This window comes from Eretmochelys imbricata, chromosome 11 (genome assembly GCF_965152235.1).
Source record: "Eretmochelys imbricata isolate rEreImb1 chromosome 11, rEreImb1.hap1, whole genome shotgun sequence".
Lineage (NCBI taxonomy): Eukaryota > Metazoa > Chordata > Testudines > Cheloniidae > Eretmochelys > Eretmochelys imbricata.
Window position 1 is genome coordinate 29,922,024 of NC_135582.1, and position 22,346 is coordinate 29,944,369.

At 38.9% G+C, this 22,346-nt stretch overlaps 1 protein-coding gene across 1 annotated transcript in view; it reads left to right on the forward strand.

The window, feature by feature from the left end:
* The window catches only part of KCNJ3 (potassium inwardly rectifying channel subfamily J member 3), a 204,670-nt gene extending 182,545 nt beyond the window's left edge, over positions 1–22,125 (forward strand). The window contains exon 3 of the mRNA XM_077829898.1: positions 21,539–22,125. Coding sequence (XP_077686024.1) covers positions 21,539–22,125 — 587 coding nt within the window. The remainder of the gene's footprint in view (positions 1–21,538) is intronic.
* Positions 22,126–22,346: the final 221 nt, after the last annotated feature.

Consider the following 22,346-nt stretch of genomic DNA (forward strand, 5'->3'; position numbering starts at 1 on the left):
GATAAGATATTGGCTACATTCAGTAATAATGGGATATGCATATCCCATCCTTATAATAATGTATTATGAGTTTTAGAGATTAATTGAATAGAATCAGCTCCATATGGATACTTCAGAATTCAGGAATGTTTTGAGGCTCATAATAAGACAAGCATTTTGGCTTAATTTACCTACAAATTTTGGCTTAATCGTACCCCCCTTCAAAGTCAATGACAAAATTCCCAGAGACTCTATTCAAATTTTTGGGATGTTGCTTTTTTCATTCTTTTGCCACTGCAAGAAAGTACGGCATCTGAAAATAGGTATTTGCTGAATGACAGCACAGTGAGTAAAACTGATATCATTTGTAGAAATGTTTTCTCTAAGAAATAGTTTCCAGGGAAAGCATTAAGATTTTTTTCAACCACCTTTAGGATTCCATGGCTAGGTTTTTAGTACTTATTCCTGTACATTTTAATCAGGGATCATATCTAATCGGTTCATGTGAAGTACTCATCACGGTAGTGACCCCACCTATTACACCATTTAACATAACTGCACTAACTAGAGTTAGTACAAGTTGAGGAGCCAAAAATCAGACCCTCAGGTAAGTGGGTGCCACTTCATTAGAGTCACTGAGGTTAGATCCACTTACAGACAGTTTAAAACTTTTTAGATTTGCTCATAAAAATAATGATTCATGGTCATGGCAACTCATATAAACTTAATGACTCTTAGGTTATTTTCTTAGTAGTCACTTTTATTACAATCATTTTAAAATCTAATGATTATTAAATTTCCAAATAATTTCAAAACTCTTGTTTTTCTATTAGGCACTTAGCTTATATTGTACTTAGAAGCAATTACGATAGACACACTATAAAGACTTTGGTCAAAGTTACTTCTTCTATTTTTATTTAATTATTTGTATAAAGTGTCATGTGAAATCTAATTCTAATGTGCTGTGCTGGAATATTTGCATAATCCCACTTGTTTCCTGCTCATTGGTGCCCCTGGGAAATAAGATACTTGATCTCAGTGGTGCCAAAATGTCATGAAATCTTAACTAGCTACACAAGAAGATAAAGGTTTAGACAGTCTACTGCCTGGTTGAGTTGAAGTAATTACATCCAGTTTTTCAGTCATGACTAGACTCATAGATCTTCCGTTCTGAAGACAAAAAGTTCTACCTCATTAGATGTAATAATTTGTAATTAATCATTTATAATTTGGCAAATAGATGCATTATTCAGTAATTAAATTGTTTCTTACAAATAAAGCACATAACAGAAAAATACATACATGTTACTGGGAAGGTTAATAACGTAATCATCAATGAAGCAAAAAAGCTAGTCTAAACCCCATGCTAGTCTTCCAGAATTGTTTTTATTTTCTTCAATTAAAACCGTGACTGGAAATTCTGTTCAGTATGAATGATATTTTTTCCTGCATGCCCTCCCTGTTACTAACCGCTGTGTTATGACAATCTGAACAAAGGGACAAAAGATCAATATGATTGGACACAAGGGACTAAATTAATCTGTGGTGAATTTACTTTTAATTAAATGGAGTTACACCAGTGATAAATTTGAGCCAAGGTTTGCTTTGAGCAGAGGGTTGGACTAGATGACCTGCACTCTCTTCCAACCCTAATCTTCTATGATTCTGTGAAAAGCAGATCCTGGCTGTCTTCTGTCAAAGTAAGGATAACAGTCATAGGAAGGGGAAGTACACACATAATCACTATGATTAGGAAAGGTTGCATCGCCGGTGCCAACACTGTTCCTGTCTCCTCTGCCTGCACCTGTATCCAGACACACAACCTAACCATGGATTCCTCTACCCAGATCCTGGTGGGGATTTGCAGAGACTGTGACCTGCATTTCCCACTCTCAGAAAGCCAGGCTGGGGGGACCGTCTAGTGTGAAAGGTGTCTGCTGGGTGGAATCTGAAGATGCAAGTGGGAGAGCTACAGGAGGAGGTGGCTAGGCTAAGAAGCATCCATGCACATGAGGAATTCATTGAAAGTATTCATATGGAGATGTCCAAGGCTGAGGAAGCTATCCAGCTAGAGAGGACTGCTGTCACACCACTGGGGGAGGATGATATAGCTCTAACACAGGGAGGACACTGACTGCTGGTTATTTCTTCATAGAAGGCTGTGCTCCATCCCTACTCCCAACCCACCACCATAGCAATGACGATCCATTATGCAGACATGGCAATGAGGAATTGCCCCCAAAGGTAGAGGAAGAGAAGCCATGTACCCCCAAGGTTGGGAGGATTACAGCCACCACTCCCACGAGGAAACGTAGGATAGTGGTGGTTGGTGACTCTCTTCTGAGTGGGATGGAGGCACCCATCTTTTCGCCTGACATTGCATCCTGGGAGGTACGCTGCCTGCCAGGAGCCTGTATCTGAGATGTTACAGAGATATTGTCGAGGATTGTCATAAATATAAAGGGAAGGGTAAACCCCTTTGGAATCCCTCCTGGCCAGGGGAAAGCTCCTCTCACCTGTAAAGGGTTAAGAAGCTAAAGGTAACCTCGCTGGTACCTGACCAAAATGACCAATGAGGAGACAAGATACTTTCAAAAGCTGGGAGGAGGGAGAGAAACAAAGGGTCTGTGTGTCTGTCTATATGCTGGTTTCTGCCGGGGATAGACCAGGAATGGAGTCTTAGAACTTTTAGTAAGTAATCTATCTAGGTATGTGTTAGATTATGATTTCTTTAAATGGCTGAGAAAAGAATTGTGCTGAATAGAATAACTATTTCTGTCTGTGTATCTTTTTTGTAACTTAAGGTTTTGCCTAGAGGGGTTCTCTATGTTTTTGAATCTAATTACCCTGTAAGATATCTACCATCCTGATTTTACAGGGGGGATTTCTTTATTTCTATTTACTTCTATTTCTATTAAAAGTCTTCTTGTAAGAAAACTGAATGCTTTTTTCATTGTTCTCAGATCCAAGGGTTTGGGTCTGTGGTCACCTATGCAAATTGGTGAGGCTTTTTACCAAACCTTGTCCAGGAAGTGGGGTGCAAGGCTTTGGGAAGTATTTTGGGGGGAAAGACGCGTCCAAACAGCTCTTCCCCCAGTAACCAGTATTAGTTTGGTGGTGGTAGCGGCCAATCCAAGGACAAAGGGTAGAATATTTTGTACCTTGGGGAAGTTTTGACCTAAGCTGGTAAAGATAAGCTTAGGAGGTTTTTCATGCAGGTCCCCACATCTGTACCCTAGAGTTCAGAGTGGGGGAGGAACCTTGACAAGGATCATCCAGCTCTCTGGCTACTACCCCATACTACTCATCCATGTGGGCACTAGTGATACTGCGAGGTATGACCCTGAGTAGATCAGAAGGGACTACAGGGCTCTGGGAGTAAGGGTGGAAGGAGTTGGGGGTGCAGGCGGTGTTCTCTTTCAAGGTCAAGGCCCAGGCAGAGACAGATGCCTGGAGGTGAATGCCTGGCTGCAAGGATGGTGTCACCAGGAGGGCTTCCTTGACCACAGGATGTTGTTCTGAGAAGAAGAACTGCTAAGCATAGGTGGGGTCCACCCATCAAGGAAGAAGAGCATATTTGAAGACAGACTGGCTAACCTAGTGATGGCTTTAAACTAGGTTTGATGGGAGCAGCAGACAAAGGGTTGGAATCTGAGGGGAGTACGGGTCGTTATAGCAGAGATAAGGGAGAGACGAGAGAATATAGGGGGGAATCAGTCAGTATCTTAGATGTCTGTATACTAATCTGAGAAGTATGAGGAAGAAGCAGGAAGAATTAGAAATGCTAGTTAATAAACAACTATGACATAGTTGCAGTGCTTAATTTGTAATGAAAGAGGTGCCAGAGCTCAAGCAATTAGGTAGGTGCCAGGGCTCAAGCAATGGGTGATGTTATGGTAGGGGTTTACTACAGACTACCTAACAAGGAAGGAGAGGTCGGTGAGGCTTTTTATAAACAACTAACAAAATTATCCAAAGCACAGAACTTGGTGGTGATGGGGGACTTCAAATACCCAGACATCTGTTGGGAAAATAACACAGCAGGGCACAGGCAATCCAGCAAGTTCTTGGAATGTATTGGAGACAATTTTTTATTTCAGAAAGTAGAGAAAGCCACTGAGGAAAAGGCTGTTCTAGATTTGATTTTGATAAATAGTGAGGAACTGGTTGAGAATTTGAAAGTGGAAGGCAGCTTGGATGAAAGTGATCATGAAATGGTAGAGTTCATGATTCTAAGAAATGGTAGGAGGGAAAACAGCACACTAAAAATAATGGATTTCAAGATGGCAGACTTGAGCAAAATCAGGGAGTTGGTAGGTAAGTTCCCATGGGAAGCAAATCTAAAGGGAAAAATAGTTCAGGAGAGTTTTTCAAAGAGATATTATTAAGGGCACAAGATCAAATTATCCCACTGCGTAGGAAATATAGGAAGTTTGGCAAGAGACCATGCTGGCTTAACCAGGAGATCTTCAATGATCTTCCACTCTCCTCCATGCTGATTAGGCCTCAACTGACCACCTTGGGAGGGGTTACAAGTGCTTTGGAAGATAGGATTAAAATTCAAAATGATCTGGATAAATGGTCTGAAGTAAATGGGATGAAATTCAATCAGGGCAAATGCAGAGTACTCCACTTAGAAAGGAACAATCAGTTGCGCACATACAAAATGGGAAATGACTGCCTAGGAAGAAGTGCTGCAAAAAGGGATCTGCGGGTCATAGTGGATCACAAGCTAACAACCTTTTATGTACTTGATCTCAAAGTTCTAGAACACATGACCTGTGAGTGAAGATTGGGGAAAAAAATGGATTTGCTTAGTGTGGAGAAGAGAAGACTGAGGGGGCACCTAGTTCTGGTAGCTTGGGTTTACTTCTAAGTGAACATGACTGCTCCTCTTATATTATTTAGTACATGATAAAGGATTTCTAGGAGTTGACAGATTAAGTGAAGTGAATATGTATAGCTTGGAAATAAACAGATTAAAATGTGACATAACCGTCCGCAAATATCTGAAAGGTGTCAACATCAAAAGTGAAAGAAACTGTTCAAAGTAGTGCCAGTAGGGATAATTACAGTTTGAAATAGCATGAAGGAAAACTTAGATATTGCAGCCCTGATCTCGAGAGGTGATGAGCACCTTCTGTCTATTGACTTCTTGGCTTCAGGAATGTTGTTGTTCTTAATAGTAAGAAGAGTGACTATAAAGAACTGGCTACTGAATTCAGTTGAAGATACTCCATCACTGGAGATATCCAAAGGTAATATAGATGAAGCACTTCTCAAATATCCAGAACTGACAGTCCTGCCCAGTACAGTATACAAAGGCACAACTACCTACTCCACCTGTGTCACCTTGATAGCAATGATTCTATATCAAGATAGTCTTTTTTGTTTTCTTTTAAAACTTGTAACTGCTGCTTTTGCAGTATATGCATGTGCACATCATGGAAACATTTTTGTGGGCAGTTAGAATTTGGTCTCTACGATGGAGTGAAGGACCAGCAGCAATTTTTCAGTTCAGTATTACAGTTAAATCAGGTCCATTAACATGTTAACACTGAAGGCACTGTTGGCCCCACAGCATTTTTAAAAACACCACTCCCATAAAATCAAAAGGAACTGGAAAAGGAAAATATATTAAGGTAACAGTAAGTTTGCTTTGATAACAAAATCAAGAACATTCAGAGCTGAGTCTGCAAGGTTATCCCTAATCTTTAATCTCATTAATCAGTTCTGCAGCGCTTGATAGACACTCAGTAATCTAGAGTGTCATAAATTCTGACATTCCAAAGTCTGGGGTTTCACTCTGATCAGTGTTAGTTTCATAAACACAATTTACTTATTGAATATGTTTGGTGGAATCATATAAAGAAATAGTGACTGAAGAAAATCATGGGACAGTATCAGTTTGAATGCAAAGCAAATGTGAAAAAAACATTAAGACTGAAATGTTTAACCAGCTTCTTCCAAAGAAAGTTTATTGTCTTCCAATAATGACATTTTTGTTGTAGAATGAAGCCCTGCCCCTTTGGTGATTCACCAGCACAGATTGTGACGCCCTCACAATGTCCCATTCACATCCCTGGGACTCTGCAGGGACATAAAGGTCTGCACTTGTGGCTCACACTAGGCATAGTAAATTTCTTACATGGATAAAATTTTCCCCTCCATGTATACAAAGTGACAGTGTAAATTGTTCTACTCTTAACTTCTATTTTACATGGGGGAAATGTCTTTCAAAAATGTATCAATTAATGAAATATTGCAAAAATATATGTTTTAATTTCATTCCTATTCAAACAATTTTTATCAAAGCATTCCAAATCTTCACTGTATTGACTAACAGAAGACTTCTATAGTACTATTAGTCATACACATGCTACCAGTACTGTTATAAACTTTTTTGTGGCTTTTGCTGCTATTGATAGTTCAAAACTATTGATTAAGTTGAAATCTCTGGCTTTGGAACTCTTATTTGGAATAATTTGCCTTACTTGTTTGGGAAATAAGAATTTGTTTAAGGAATCGGACAAAATTATCAGTTGATTGCAATTATGAGAAGAATTCCTCAGTGCTCTGTACTATTCTTTTATTTGTCATTGTCCTTATAAATATATGTACTGTAAGTAGTCAGCTAGTCATCCATGTGCGGAGGACAAAGTAGCCTTAGTTTAACTGATATTTTGATAATATTCAGAATCTGTGTAGGAACAAGTACTTTCAAACAGAAAAAAGTTTCAGTGTTTAGCTCTTACTGGACATTAGCATCACAGTGGCTTCCTGAGGGCTTTTGTTAGTTACATTTAAAGATCTGAGGCACCAGCTAATTATTAAAAAGCACTTAAAATTAGGGCTGTCAAGCGATTGAAAAAAATTTATTGCGCGATTCATCATGCTGTTAAACAATAATAGAATACCATTTATTTAAATATTTTTGGATGTTTTCTACATTTTCAAATATATTGATTTCAATTACAACACAGACTACAAAGTGTACAGTGCTCACTTTATATTTATGTTTGATAAATATCTGCACTATAAAAAACAAAAGAAATAGTATTTTTCAATTCACTTAATACAAGTACTGTAGTGCAATCTCGTTATCATGAAACTTGAACATACAAATGTAGAATTACGTAAAAAAAATAGAACAATGTAAAAGTTTAGAGCCTACAAGTCCACTCAGTCCTACTTCAGCCAATTGCTCAGACAAACAAGTGTGTTTACATTTGCAGGAGATAATGCTGCCCACTTCTTGTTTACAATGTTGCCTGAAAGTGAGAACAGGCATTCACATGGCACTGTTGTAACCGGTGTTGCAAGACATTTATGTGCCAGATGCGATAAAGATTCACATGTCCCTTCATGCTTCAACCACCATTCCATGTGTCCATGCTGATGATGGGTTCTGCTTGATAACAACCCAAAGCAGTGTGGACCGACACATGTTGATTTTCATTATCCGAGTCAGATGCCACCAGCAGAAGGTTGATTTTCTTTTTTGAGGTTTGGATTCTGTAGTTTCCGCATCAGAGTGTTGCTCTTTTAAGGCTTCTGAAAGCATGCCCCACACCTCATCCCTCTCAGATTCTGGATGACACTTCAGATTCTTAAACCTTGGGTCAAGTGTTGTAGCTATTATTAGAAATCTCACATTGGTACCTTCTTTGCATTTTGTCAAATCTGCTTTGAAAGTGTACTTAAAACAAACGTGCTGGGTCACCATCCGAGACTGCTATAACATGAAATATATGACAGAATGTGGGTAAAACACACCAGGAGATATACAATTTTCCGCCAAGGAGTTCAATCACAAATTTAATTAATGCATTGTTTTTTTAATGGACATCATCAGCATGGAAGCATGTCCTCTGCAATGGTGGCCAAAGCATGAAGGGGCATACAAATGTTTAGCACATCCGGAACGTAAATACCTTGCAATGCCAGCTACAAAAGTGCCATGTGAACACCTGTTCTCTTGTTCAGGTGACATAAATAAGAAGCAGGCAGTAGTATCTTCCATAACTTGTTTGTCTTAGTGATTGGCTGAACAAGAAGTAGGACTGAGTGGATTTGTAAGCTCTAAAATTTTACACTGTTTTATTTTTGAGAGCAGTTATGTAACAAAAAAAAAATCTACATTTGTAAGTTACACTTTCACGATAAAGAGATTGCACTACTGTACTTATAAGAGGTGAATTGACAAATACTATTTCTTGTTTATCATTTTTACAGTTGCAAATATTTGTAATAAAAATCAGAACATAAGTGAGCATTGCATGCTTTGTATTCTGTGTTGTAATAGCAATAAATATATTTGAAAATGTAGAAAAACATGCAAAAATATTGAATAAATTTCAATTGGTATTCTATTGTTTAACAGTGAAATTAATCATGATTACATTTTTTTAGTTAATTGCATGAGTTAACTCTAATTAATCGACAGCCCTACTTAAAATATAAATTCACATTTAAACTGGTTTCTTTACCAAAAAGTTTTTTTCCTTTCTCATTCACTGATTTGTTATTTAATGAACTCTGAGATCATTAGATATCATATTGCTTGTGGCTTCAGTTTCAAAGAAAGGTGGTCTCTCTGGATCAGCTTCCTAACTTGGACTTTGCATCACAGTGTGATCAGTTGTCCTTTTGGGTCTGTGGTTACGTTACAAGGTACTTTTATTTTGCTCCATCCAATGGAACGGAAATAGCAATCCTATAAATATGGGTTGCCACTGTGGAGAAAGGCAAACTGGTAGCTGTAGTAGGCCTGTGTTGTTAGAGTATTATAGCTCCTTCCTACCCAGCTTGAAAAATGGAGTTTGATATATTCCTTGGAATGGTAAGTGAATTGAAACTCTGCCTAAGGGGATGTTTACATGGGTTGAACCTCAATACTATAGATATATTTCTGATAATCTCAGTTCCTTGATACAGACCCTTACAGCTGACTGATCTGAAGAATCAATCTTCAGCTATTGTTTTGGCAGAGGGCATTGTCTCTGTCACAGGATGGGTGATCCCTTTAAGGGGAGATGGACCTCAATCGACCTCTGAGAAACTTACCACATCTCCGCAGGTGGGGAGAATGAGTAGTAATGAATAAGGCTACGTTTATGTCACAGAGGTCATGGAAGTCACAGAATCCATTTTCTCTTTGGGAAAAGTGGTCACTCTGCAGCTCCCAGCTGGGTGCAGCTTCCAGCTGCCATGGGCAGAGGGGGAACCCCACAGCTCCCAGCCACCATGGTGGTGTGGGGAATCCATAGAGCCGCAGCAGCAGCAAAAGTCACAGACAGGTCACAGCTTATATGAACTTTTGTTTATTGCCCATGACCTGTCCGGATTTTCTACACTGCTTCAGAATTTCTCTTGCAATATTAAACCCAAAGAAGGGGTGAGGTTGTGGAAGACTTTTAGATTGTGTTGGTTTGTGACAGTTTTGGTTATGGATATTAGTTTAAATTTTATATGAATTTTATTTAACTCTGTATATGTGCTCAGATAGGCAATGTTGTGTATTTGACCTGAGTGGTTAACCAATATTGGTGGCTTTGTAGAGTTATTTCTGACAGGATGAGCTATTGGGGAGACAAGGAATCAGGAAAATTTTTGATGTAATCTTTGTTGTTTACAAAAAATGCACATGAAGTCCTGTTTCCCTGAACCCCATAGAAACATATAAACAGCAGGCATTTTCCTTGCTCAGACATCCCTAAATCTGCCATTCCAGTGACCTCTGTGCCCAAGAAGCTCTGTCTCTCTGCTTCCTTGAAGGGTCATGCTCACAACTACATCTCTTGGCATTTTGCCTACAATTAGTATCCTAGCCCCAGTTAATCTAATCAACCTGGGTTAGCCCTACTTAAGCCATGCAATTTAGTCCCTCAGGTAATGAAGCCGTTTAACTAAAGGGGTTTCATTGCTCGTTCAATTGAGTTTGAGAGTGCCTGGCACACCCGTTGGCTTTAACATGGTCAGTATAGTCTTTGTTTCAGCATAACAGGCATATTTTAAGTAAATAGAAATATTAAAACACAGAATACTCTCTGCATGATATATTGTTGTTTCCTGTGCGTAGCAAAGAGAAATTCTGAAGTAGTGTATAGTATTGCCTGATATGGTTTATTTGCAGCTCAAATGTGTATAAGTAACACAACTGTGAAACGGTATGCTTACTCCCTGTGACTTTAGAAAGGAAAAAGTCTATTCTAAACAACCGCTGAGTTGCAAATGTTATTTAATCGCTCTTGCGTCTGTAGACGTATAAAAAGAATATCTGAATTTCTGTCAGTGGAGGACATTATTTTAAAATAATGCAAAAAAAATTTAACCTATATTTTGAAACAAAACGTTTTGAATAAAAATCACATCTTTCGATGACAGAATATCCTGGGCCAGTGTTAGAAGTAGGCCACACAATCCTCACAGTTCTACTGTTGGTTGTGATAGAAGAAAGTTTTAAAAGACTGTAAATGGCATGGCTGTTTCACACTAAATAGTTTGTCCAGTGTGCAGACTACTTTACTGAGGAATTTGTTTTGCTTATTATTTTGGGGGACAATAAAGATAACACAGGCATATGCAAATTTTCAGTTAGCTATTTGTTATGTACTGATAAATTTTAGCTATACATTCTAGAGTAATTTATGCAAGATTGACTACTAATTGCAATATTCAGGCTACATGTCTTCACATATATGACTTGAAGAAAATCTAAAGGGCATATTGCAACAAGCATATTAACAATGGACAAAGAACTTTGTAGGTCAAATTCTCCTTATAAATTCTTGTGTGCGTGCTACTTCAATGGAATTCAAAGGGATTTGTACGTATGGTTCAGTTAACCCTCCTGAAATGAGAGGTAGCACTTCTATGTGACTCCACATCCTTAGTGACTGATTTTCTCTTGTTGATTTCAGTGGGAACAGGACTATGCCTAGGTGTGTAATTAACATAAAGCTATGTATATGTGACAATGGAACACAGCAAGATAAAGAGATTATTGCGGATATGCATTTGGCGCTCATCACCATAGTGTCTGAGCACCTGTTTTGTATCTGGGTGAATCTTAAATGGTTGTAACATGCTGACAGTTGGAGCCTTCAGGAAGCACTCATTGGCTTGTCCACCTTGCAGTGGGTGGGTGGGGGTAGAGAGAAGAGAAGAGATTACCAAAAATGAATTTGTGATACTGGACTTTGATGGGTATTTTAACACAGTCTTATAATTTAATTGGTAAAGTAAACTGAACTAATTTCATTATAATGTAAAAAATTGCATTTATACTGTTCCCTTAGGCAACAATTAAAAATGTTTACTAGTCTATAACTATAAAAAATGACCTCAAACATGATTAAACCAAGACCACTTAAAACTGTTCTGTTTTATTAGAGGCTATTTGTTCATAAACAGATATTTCCTTGTGATATTATATTATCTGTCCTCATGCTAACCTGATTGCACACTGTTGTTATTAGCATACTTTTCCTTACAATAGGTATAAACCAAGTTTTATCCTAGTTTAGAAAGCAGCAAAACTGAATTGAGATAAATGATTTAGCTGGGCTTTTTCATTACCCTGCATGTAAAGATAGAGCTGTATGTGATGTAGAATCAATGGCAATAAATATTCAAACAGTGTGATATGTTTTATGATCAAGGTATCTGCACTCTTTAAAGCTGTGAGCCGCAGAACCTTGCAGGGTATTGTATTCCTGTTGCATCAAGTTGTCCATAAACTATTAGAGCCTTTTCTCATTAGGAGTGAAGTTCACCTCTGAGCAGTAGGCCAGCACAAGGCCTACTGAACATACATTAGCCCCATGTAAGAGAGACTTAAATGATACATAGGGCATGTGCCAGCTCTCAGCACAGGGATGATGTTCCTCCTCTCAGTATAAAACCACTTCAGGTCTAGAGATCTGTTCTCACACAGCGAACCCCCATACATTTACAGGAACCCAATGACATGATTTCTTTGGCCAAGATTTCTGCACATTGGTGACTCTTAACACTTTGCATGAGGGAACAGATTCAAACATTTTGTACTATCAAAGAAGATAGCTATTAAAGCTAGTTTACAAAATGTATTATTTGACCATCTTTTCACATTTGAATACCGGTTGCTTTTGATTCTCTATTACGTATGATAATTGCTTTCCTTGTCCTGTAGGATAGTGTCCAAATGGCCTGGGGGACATCAAAAGTTTCAGATATCCAGGCATTCTGATGAACAGCACTGATTAACTAATGTAGGGCTACATGGGGGATGCACTGATGGATTCAGATAACGAGGATTTTCAGATAAAAGAATTTGGGATAACTGGAATTATACTGTATTTACCTAAGTTACATCTGGCCACTTTATGTACTGGTATAAGACTTTGTCACATCATGTAAGCAACTGAACAGAGTGGGCACATATAACAGCACAAAAGAAACAATTGAGAAGACTCTTTATGCCATCTCACCACAGCTTTCTTTAAAGCCATCTGGCTGTAGAATGTAGCTCCCGGAAATTCTGAAAAACAATGCATTTGGTTATAATTGGGTCACTTAAATATTTCAGTTAAAATGTTCTTTTTAGTTACTCAGTTACAGTCCTGAGTGATTGCAGCCGCAGATACTTAAGGGGAAAATTCACTAATGAACTTTTAGCCCATAATTCTTCAGCATCCATCAGTAGCTATAGTCCAATCAAGTTGGTAAAACTTTTTCCTTAGTCATAGGCAATAAACATTGGTTAATTGTAGCCTAAAGCAATGAAAGAAATATCATTTTTTTCCAAGTGTTGCAAAACAGATTACTTTAAGCAATTAGATTAAATGCATGCTTGTCAAGATACCTATCAGATGACAGTCTTACATATTCTTTTATCATAGTCTTTCTGCCAGTACAAATCAGTGAATACTGCACGTAGTCTTTTAGCTCTCTGCTTATCTGCAGGTCAGTTTGCTACCTGTGAACTGTCTCCTGTGACAAGATAGAACTCCCTCATAGTTATGTGAATTACTTTCATGCAGGAACTTTTACTTTGGGTTTTTATTTAAAAACAAATAAAAATTAAGCTAGCCAGTAAACAACAAATTCAGAACCACAAACATCAGTTGATTTCTCTCTGTCCCTTAGGACACTGTCTGCTCGGAACCACTCTGTATGTGAAGCTTGGTTCAGTTTCTCTCGCATGCAAACCCTTAATTTGTTTTCAGTGTTTCACGTTTTAAAAAAAAAAATGAGGATTTTTCTGCTCTTCTGTTGATGTTTATGAAGTTATTTTCAACAGAAGAGAAGAGGCCTACATATGCCTAAACCAGGGAAAGGCGTCAACACATTCCTCAAACCTCTGGCAGGCGGATTCCAAAAGGGGACAGGACCATTGTCCTATCTTTTCCTCACCCTCTTTGGCATGGCAGCATCTGTCTCTTTAGTAGTTTCTAGAGACAGATGTGTTGCTGATTTGCATTACTCCAACAGTGACACCCAACCAATGACACCCAACCAGGCAGCTGGACACCTACTTAAAGTGGCCAGAGCACCTTTGGAAAAACAGGTGCGAAGACAAGTGAGGAACGAATGGTGTATGTTTAAACTTGTACACCAGATCAGAAGCTGCCCAGAACCATTCACTGTAAGAGAGCTGGAACAGACACTGGGTAGCATCAAGTGTGGAACCGCTGTGGGCTATGACAACATATTTCCAGAATTCCTGAAAAACCTTAGGCCCCGTGCTCGGCTTTGGCTTGTGAAATTCTTCACCAGAGTCATCAGTGAAGGCAGGCTACCGAAGATACGGCACACCGCAAAAATCATTGGCCTCCTAAAGCCTGGAAAGGACCCAAGTCAAGCATCAAGCTATCATCCCATACTATTGCTGTCAGTGTGCTTCAAGGCAGTGGAACAGCACATATTACCCGATAAGGAGATAATTTTGAGCCTTGACCAAGTTGGCTTTCGCCGAGGACATAGTACATGTGACCATTTGTTGAAAATGACTTCCAGAGAAACTTGAAAACAGGCGCTGTTTTCATTAATCTAACAGCGGCATATGATGTGGTATGGCACACTGGCCTGCTCATGAAGGTATCACGGGTCCTGCTACCTTGGGTCACAGGCATCGTTGAACTGTTCGTCTGCAATAGGCAGTTAGAATCCATATGGGGGAGAAGACGAGTGCTTGGAGACAGAGCAATGGATTACCCCAGCGCTCTGTGCTTTCTCCAACCTTGTTCAACCTTTACATCAATGACCTGCCAATAACAGAGTCACAAAAGTTCATTTACGCAGACAACATCTATTGCAGTACCGAGGCCCGGACATTTAATCAGCTTGATGCCATCTTAAACTGGGACATGATAAAGTTAGTTGACTACTGTAAGACTTGGCGCCTCCAGCCAAGCATCATAAAAACAGTCTCCAGTTTGTTCCATCTTCATGATGCCAGCACAACCCAAGAACTGAATGTTTATCTGAATCGTCAGAAGGTGAAGCATGAAGTAGAACGAGTCTATCTAGGTGTGACCTTAGACTGCACACTGAGTTACCATGGCCACCTGAAGAAAACATCAGCTAAAGTTAAGACGTGTAACAATCTTCTTAGCAAACTGGCAGGTTTGACATGGGGTGCCCATGCTTCAACTTTGCGGACATCAGCTCTTGCTACCTCGTATTTGGCGGCAGAGTACTGCGTACCAATGTGGAGTTGATTGGCACACATCAAACTTGTGGATACGCAGTTACATGCTGCCGTGCGTATTGTCTCCATCACCCTGTGTCTGACTCCACTCCCATGGCTTCCAGTTCTGAGCGATATTGCTCCTCCTCATGTCAGACACGAGGTTGCCACTGGCAAGTTACTGGAGAAAGTATGCGCCAACTGAAGCCTGCCACTGTACAATGACCTTTTTAAACCACCAGCTGCACATTTGCCATCACATCGGCCATTATGGTCTCATCCGCAATGCCAGGTTGTTAGGGTGGAAACACTCTGGCGAGCGGAATGGATGTCTGTTATAATCCCCAACCAGCCCCTCGTTGCCGACCCCACAATCTGCCCGCCTGGTTTTGACCTGCCCTATCACCAATGGTCCCTACTGAACAGGTTCTGGACCAGACAAAGTCTCTGTGCAGCCAATCAGTATCACTGGGACTTTTGTGACAGCCCTTTGTGCAGCTGTGGTGCAATACAGACGATGACGCACATTGTCGCTGAATGCCTGCTGACTGGGTTCAGCGGTGGCCTAGAAGAACTGAAGATGCCAACACTTGGTTAGATGACTATGCACACGCTAAATAAAATAAATACGTAAATTACTCCAGCATGTCAGTTAGGACTTATCGACACTTAGAAGGCTGCCAAGGTGCAGCTGCACCAATGCAGCTCTGCTGCGTTAGTGCTTCAGTGGAGATGCTACCTACACCGATGGGAGGGCTTCTGTCGCTGGCATAGGTACTCCATCTTGCTGAGAGGCAGTAGCTATGTCAATGGGAGATGCCCTCCCATCAACCTAGTGCTGTCTACACTAGGAGTTAGGGGTATAACTATGTCATTCAGGGATTAGTAATATTGACATAATTGCTAGTGTAGGCCAAGCCTGAGTTAGGCTTGTATAGATGACTCATTTTTGATGACACACAAACTTGTGTGTTTGTAATTTACGAGTTGGTGACTCACAAAAGCTCCATACAAGTCCTCTTCCAAAAATAATGCTGTAATATCTGTGCTGTTTCTAGTCATCAGTGAACACTAGAGAGTAACCCTTGAGCTGTTCCTACTTTGCATCTCACTAAGGTGTCTCTTTCATAGTGAATTACATATAATTTTAACTGCATCATCAAAGCCCACAGTTTGGGTTTGTTGTCAATTATCTCTTTCGTAAAGAGATATTTACATTTTATGTAATTTGTTAACTACACTAAACAAAAGGTCAACAGAGCTAAACAACCATGATGTTTACAGTAATCATAGATCTAATTTCCAGTGCTGCTGTATTTATTTTCCATATATTGCTGACAAACACCCATCTACTAATGAGTTCCCTAGCTAACATGAGATAAAAAGAAGCTGAAGATGAAGGTCCTGTTGTTCGGATTGTTCTTTGGCTGTGCCTCCATAGATAATGAACAACTGCAGAATAAAGGACACAGATGGGCCACGTATTCAACATAATTAACACTCTTCTAAAATGTGTTTCGCGATCTGTTGTGTGATGTGATTCTTTCCCATGGTAAATTCATAATAAAAATTGAAAGGCCCTGGGATAAAAAGAAAGCAGGTCATCAATCTAATTTATATACATGAGACATAATTAGAAAGAAAATCACTGTGTATAAATAATATATCTTACCTGAGTGGAAGATGTTTATGGTTGAAGATTTGTTGTGCAGCAGGACTTAGATATCATGCTTTCTTTTTCCTCATTTTAATAAAAAGCTGAAATGACCATGAAAAGAGCTAAAACAAAACTGGCAGAATAATACTAGTATGATGCACTGAAGCATACCTGTTTGCATTATTATAATTAATTTGAAAATGAAAGATATGTTTCCAGGAAAGACTGTTAATCAGTAAAACGGGGTGGATTTGGTAAGGCTTTGTCAAAGATTATATTCTGACAATAGTGTGTGTGTTTTTTTTAACCTTTCAAAGCCTTCATTTAACTTTATTTCTCATTTTTGAGTGTTGTCCTTTGTTGCTGTCTAAAACAAGGATGTTTGCTCATGTATGTGTATCTTACCCAAAACTAGCCATTCCTACTGTTTGTAATAATAGTGTAAAATTGCAATTAACAGAGTTGCAAAATATGTTGGTAGATTTAGAATGTAATTATGTTCACAGATTACTGCAAATAAAAAAAAAAGTCAAATCAAACCACCTTGGGAATCATTTGCAATGACTGATATGAAAATGTAGTTGTTGAATATATAGACTGTTCCTTACACTCAATTCTCCTTATTTCTCCTAAATCTCCTGATTAAAACTGTATTGTGGTTGAAAACTGATTTTTATTTCAAATTTTCAGGTATGTGAATTGGGATGATGTCAGGAATTGGGTTGACATTAGCAGCAAAAAATGAGAGGAGGAAACCCATTTTTAAACACTTGATTATAACAGGAGCCAATACAAACATTTTGAGATTAGCAAAAGCTCAGTACATAAAAGTGGATTACCATATAGTACTGTACAGTGCATAAAAGTGAATATTACAAAACAACATTTAGCCATTGTTGAACAGATAACTATTTTCCCCACCTTTCTGGGTCCCAGAAAATTCTTTGCTTTACTATGCCCAGCCCCCTAGTATACAGCCTGGAACTGTGGGGCCACTGTGCCCCTTATCTCTCCAGCCTAGGCTGTGTCTCTCTCAATGCTTTGCTAGTGACAAGCAACAAACTCCTCCAGTTGCTGATATCACGTGGTCACTGGCATACAGAGACACAGCCAACAAAGTTGTATGAATGCTCTTTAAGCCACTCATGAACTGTACAGAAGGAAATGCGAGCAAATTCCTCACAGTTCCCAGCCTTGCACCCCAGAGATGTACTTTCTTACACTGTTCAAGACCGTCTCTTGAACAATGCAAGCTCATTAGTTTGCTGCTTCACAGTGGAATGCACCAGCCTTTGTAATCTGAGCAAATTCCCCAAGAATTTTAGACAAACTCACTGGTAGAGATAAAACATTAAAATAAGTTTACTGACTACAGAAAGATAGATTATAAGTGGTCATAAGTGTTAGGCATAAAGGTCAGCGATGGTTACATAAGAAATAAAAAGTAAACACACATTCTACATCCTAAACTTTATCAGATTCATTAAGCTTCTCTCACCCCACTGGATGTTGCAGGCAGGTTACTGTTCCTAATACACAGGCTGAATTCCCTTGGCAGCTTGGGACCAATCTCATGAGTTCAAGATCTCTGTCTTCCTAGTGTTCTTGTTGCCTTCAGAGTAGATGGGGCAGATGATCTCATGATGCCACTGTCCTCTATTTTGTGCTCTCAATTCATGTATCTGGAAAAATACTGGCCCAGGCATGTCCTGGTGGGCTTTGGTGAGTCAGAGTTGAGCAATCCCCATGGTGTGGTGCTTGCATAACTGTCTCTTATTGAATTGTAAATCTCTTGTTCACAGTTCCCCTGCTGGTCAATGGCTGATAATGGTTGTTTAACACCCACCTGGGTATAGGTCACCTCCTTTGTAGCCACTGGTGAGCTAGATGTGGGCATCTCCTAAACTCACAACATATTTCAATAATAACCATATAGCAAAATCTCATAACTCCATATATAATGATGATCTGCATTTTTTTCCACAGAACAATGAGTTTCAGCAGATCATGACCTTTTACTGATACCTTACAAGGCATTCTTTGTACAAAATATAACCATACACTAGTATTGGGGTTACAGGGTGCTATTTTGAGGTACCCTATGTCATGTTTACAAATAAACATTTAATATGTATGGGCTGACTGAATTGTGGCTAGTTTTCTTCCATGAACATATAAGTGGCCATACCCTTTAGCAGCCTTGAGTCAATTTTGCATCTTTTAGTTTTTGCCATGCTTCTCTTTTTATACTTCCTCTAACTGGTTTTCCATGTTTGGGATCTCTTTTGGCTCCTACGCGGTCTTTGTTATAAAACATGCAGCTGCTAATAATTCTCTACTTCTGTGCAAAAGCAGATGGAGTGGAACAAATTCATGCTAGAATACTGTGGCTTTGACCATTCTCATGCTCCAGGTACAGGGCACCAGTTGAGATACCAAATGGACAGTGGTAACCCAGAAAAGGGACTGGAGAACCAGTTCCAGCAGTGATTCCCCTTCTGTTATAGCCCTACACAGCCCTTCCTCCTAGTTGCTCACTATTTCACACTTCTGTGAGGCCACAGAGAGAAGGAAATTGCAAAATACATAGTGGAGAGTTAATGCTGTCTCAAAGTAAAGTAGGGGAGTTGAAACACAATCTATTAGTAAGGGTTGTTTGGATTTTGTAGTTGGATGAGCAGGGCAGGTACATCAAGTATTCGGTGATAGCAGTGTTTGAAATTAAGCGAATATTAGAGCAAGTTCTGCAAAACGGATTATTTTTATGAATAATCTGGCTAAATATACATTTCAAAAGTGTGCAGGTTCCTGCTACTGGTGTGTGAGTGAGAGTGAGAATATAAATTCTGTGGAAAAAGACTAAGAATTTGCAAGTTTTGGGAGGGTTGTTTAACTTTCTTTTTAAAAAATTTCAATGTCTAACAACATTATATATCATGTGGGATATGCCAATACATCAAAATATGTTCTAAAATATTACAGATATAAAACTTCTTTAAGAAAAATATGTTTTTTATCATTTGTATGTGCAGTTAGTAGAATTTACATATGCAGAACCCATTACCTATGTGGGCATATGATCGTGCCGATATACTCTTGCAAGTGACACACAAAGGGGAACATGTTAAAAATATGGCCTGTAAAATGCTACAGAGAAATAGTAACAACAATACTTGGCATTTATTTAGCATATATCATATCTTCAAGGTGCTTACAAATATGAATTGATTAATCATCACATCTAGTAGTTAACGTAAGCATTTTTAGGCAATGTATTATCTTCATTTTACCTGTGGGGGATTTAAGACTAAGGGCGGTTAAATGACCTGCCACATTCTATATCAGTGCAAAACCTGGGAGTTCTTGGCTCCCAAAGAAGGTAATGTTCCTTGGATAGCAAGATGACTAATCTGTGTCTAGTTCTGCATTGCAGATGGTCTGCTCCCTGAAAATATAAACAAAGCCTCTTTTATGCTGAGATAGGAGTAAACAAGAACTTTTAAGCCCTCAAGATTTGGTACTATTCATTTAAACCCCGAAGACGCAGCTAAACATTAATGTAACAATATTAGTCACTTTCTAATTTCTAATCTAAATAACTGGTCATTAAACTACATTACTGTTATCTACAAATTTGGAAACAGAACTGTCACCACATAAACAATCATTGTAACTGAAGTACACTGCTTTGAGGTCAATATAAAGCAATAATACAGGAATGATTGGCAGCATGAGTGGTTCCCCTCCCCCCCAGCATTTTTCTTTAAACCTTTAATATCTAGGTCTCCATTACTAGTCGTGACCCACACTCTGAGTGCTATTGGCCCCTCTGGTAGCTGGTATTTGTGGGACAACGACACTGTTTAGTGCAGTTTGTTCTTTTGGTTAGTGTCCACTGCTGGGGAAGCTACATACTTCAGTTACAGAGATGGAAACAGAAATGAGCAAAAACAACTAAGAACAAAACTCAGTGAACTGTTAAACAAAATAAATGGGTCTTGTATTGTGCCTGAATTGCCTCCTAGATGGGTTGCCAAATTTAAATACATAACCTAACTGGAAGAGAGAGAAGAAGCAATCTGCTCATTCCACACTGCTATACCCATTCCCAAAGGAGCTATGGGATTGCTGCATGCCTGTGTATGGGTAGCCTATTACAGCTGTACTTAACTCCTGATAACAACCACATTTACTTTACTGATATAAAGCCCAGATATTTGGGGTTTATAAAGGCCTGGGTTATGGATTAAGCACTATAGGCCTAGGGCCCAACATTGAGGAGTCATGTGATAATATCAGAATTTATGGTTTAATTTTTGATAGCCCTCATTGTTGCAAAGAAAACTTAAAAATGTGAACCAAGAATATGCAGACAGCCAGAAACAATAGCGCTGACAGGTTTGAACTGGCCTCTCAAAGGGATGTTAACTGTGCTGGGATGCCCAGGTCAAGGGACAGGAGTCTGCATAAGGAGCATGCAATCAGAAATAAAAAATTGCCTATCTCAACTATCAAGTTTTGATGGAGAAAAAATAAATAAATATTTATTCTGTGAGCTCTCAGCAACCAATTTCTAGGTTTCAGAGCTCTGTCTAATCTGTGTGTCATTTAGGTGTACCAGTCACAGTGGTAAATCTAAGTACTCGTACCAAGTTAGGTTCTGATCTGCAATCTTGTTTGCATATGACTCCCATTGGAGAAGAGCAGGCTGTCAAATTTTGATAAATAATTGTGGGGTTTTTTTTTCAAAAATGCTTGTGAAATTTGTTTTCTGTTCACTGATCAGCTACCGGATTTAAATTTATGAAATGACAAAAGTAAAAATTAAATGAAAAACAGAACTGAAGTGGTTCAGCTATTTTGTGACACCCCTCCCTTCCTCCTAACCCTCCCCCCCATTTTCTGACCAGCTCTATATTGGAGACTACAGTAATTTTGATTCAACAGAATTATTAGATTGGGGAAAATGCAAAATGTGCAGGGAATGTCAACAAAAAGGCCTATGTAGCAATCTTTCTTATACAGGAACATATCTGCAAAATAGCTAGTCAATGATTTCAGAGTTTAATTAGTACTGGTGTGTTAAATGCATGAAAAAAGCTTAACATATGCTTATATGACATATTACAAATCAAAATTCTACACATCCAAAAATCAAGTTAGATTTTACTTATGCAATTTTATTTCTTAATAATTTATCAAGACTTTTATTTCCTTTTTTGTTGCAGGGATGACATGTCAAGCCCGAACTTCATATACCGAAGATGAAGTTCTCTGGGGTCACCGTTTTTTCCCTGTGATTTCCTTAGAGGAAGGATTTTTTAAAGTAGACTATTCCCAGTTCCATGCAACATTTGAAGTCCCTACTACACCCTACAGTGTGAAAGAACAGGAAGAAATGCTTCTTATATCTTCCCCTTTAATAGGACCAGCTGTAAGTAACAGTAAAGAAAGGAATAATTCTGTAGAATGTCTAGATGGTCTAGATGACATTAGTACAAAGATACCCTCAAAACTGCAGAAAATGACTGGAAGGGAAGACTTTCCCAAAAAACTGCTAAGGATGAGTTCTACAACCTCGGAAAAGGCCTACAGCATCGGGGATTTACCTATGAAACTTCAGCGAATAAGCTCAGTTCCTGGCAACTCAGAAGAGAAACTGGTATCTAAAACTACAAAGATGATGTCAGATCCTATGAGTCAGTCTGTGGCTGATTTGCCACCAAAGCTTCAAAAATTGTCAGGAGGAGGAGCTAGAATGGAGGGAAAAATTCCTCCAAAATTGAGGAAGATGAATTCTGATCGCTTTACATAACAAGAATAGACATTTAGATATTATTTAAAGTTTGAATTACTAGTCAATCCAATTTGAGCAGGAAAGCATACCCTCTGGAAAGAGTCTCATTGCTAAAAGGTGAAAGTTTCCTAAGCACTACATGCAAACTGGGACAGCAGTGTTCTTCCCAGATAATGTACTGTAAGTATAATGTTATGATGAAAGACCTGAAGTCCAGACTGAGGTCATAGGAGAGCTAA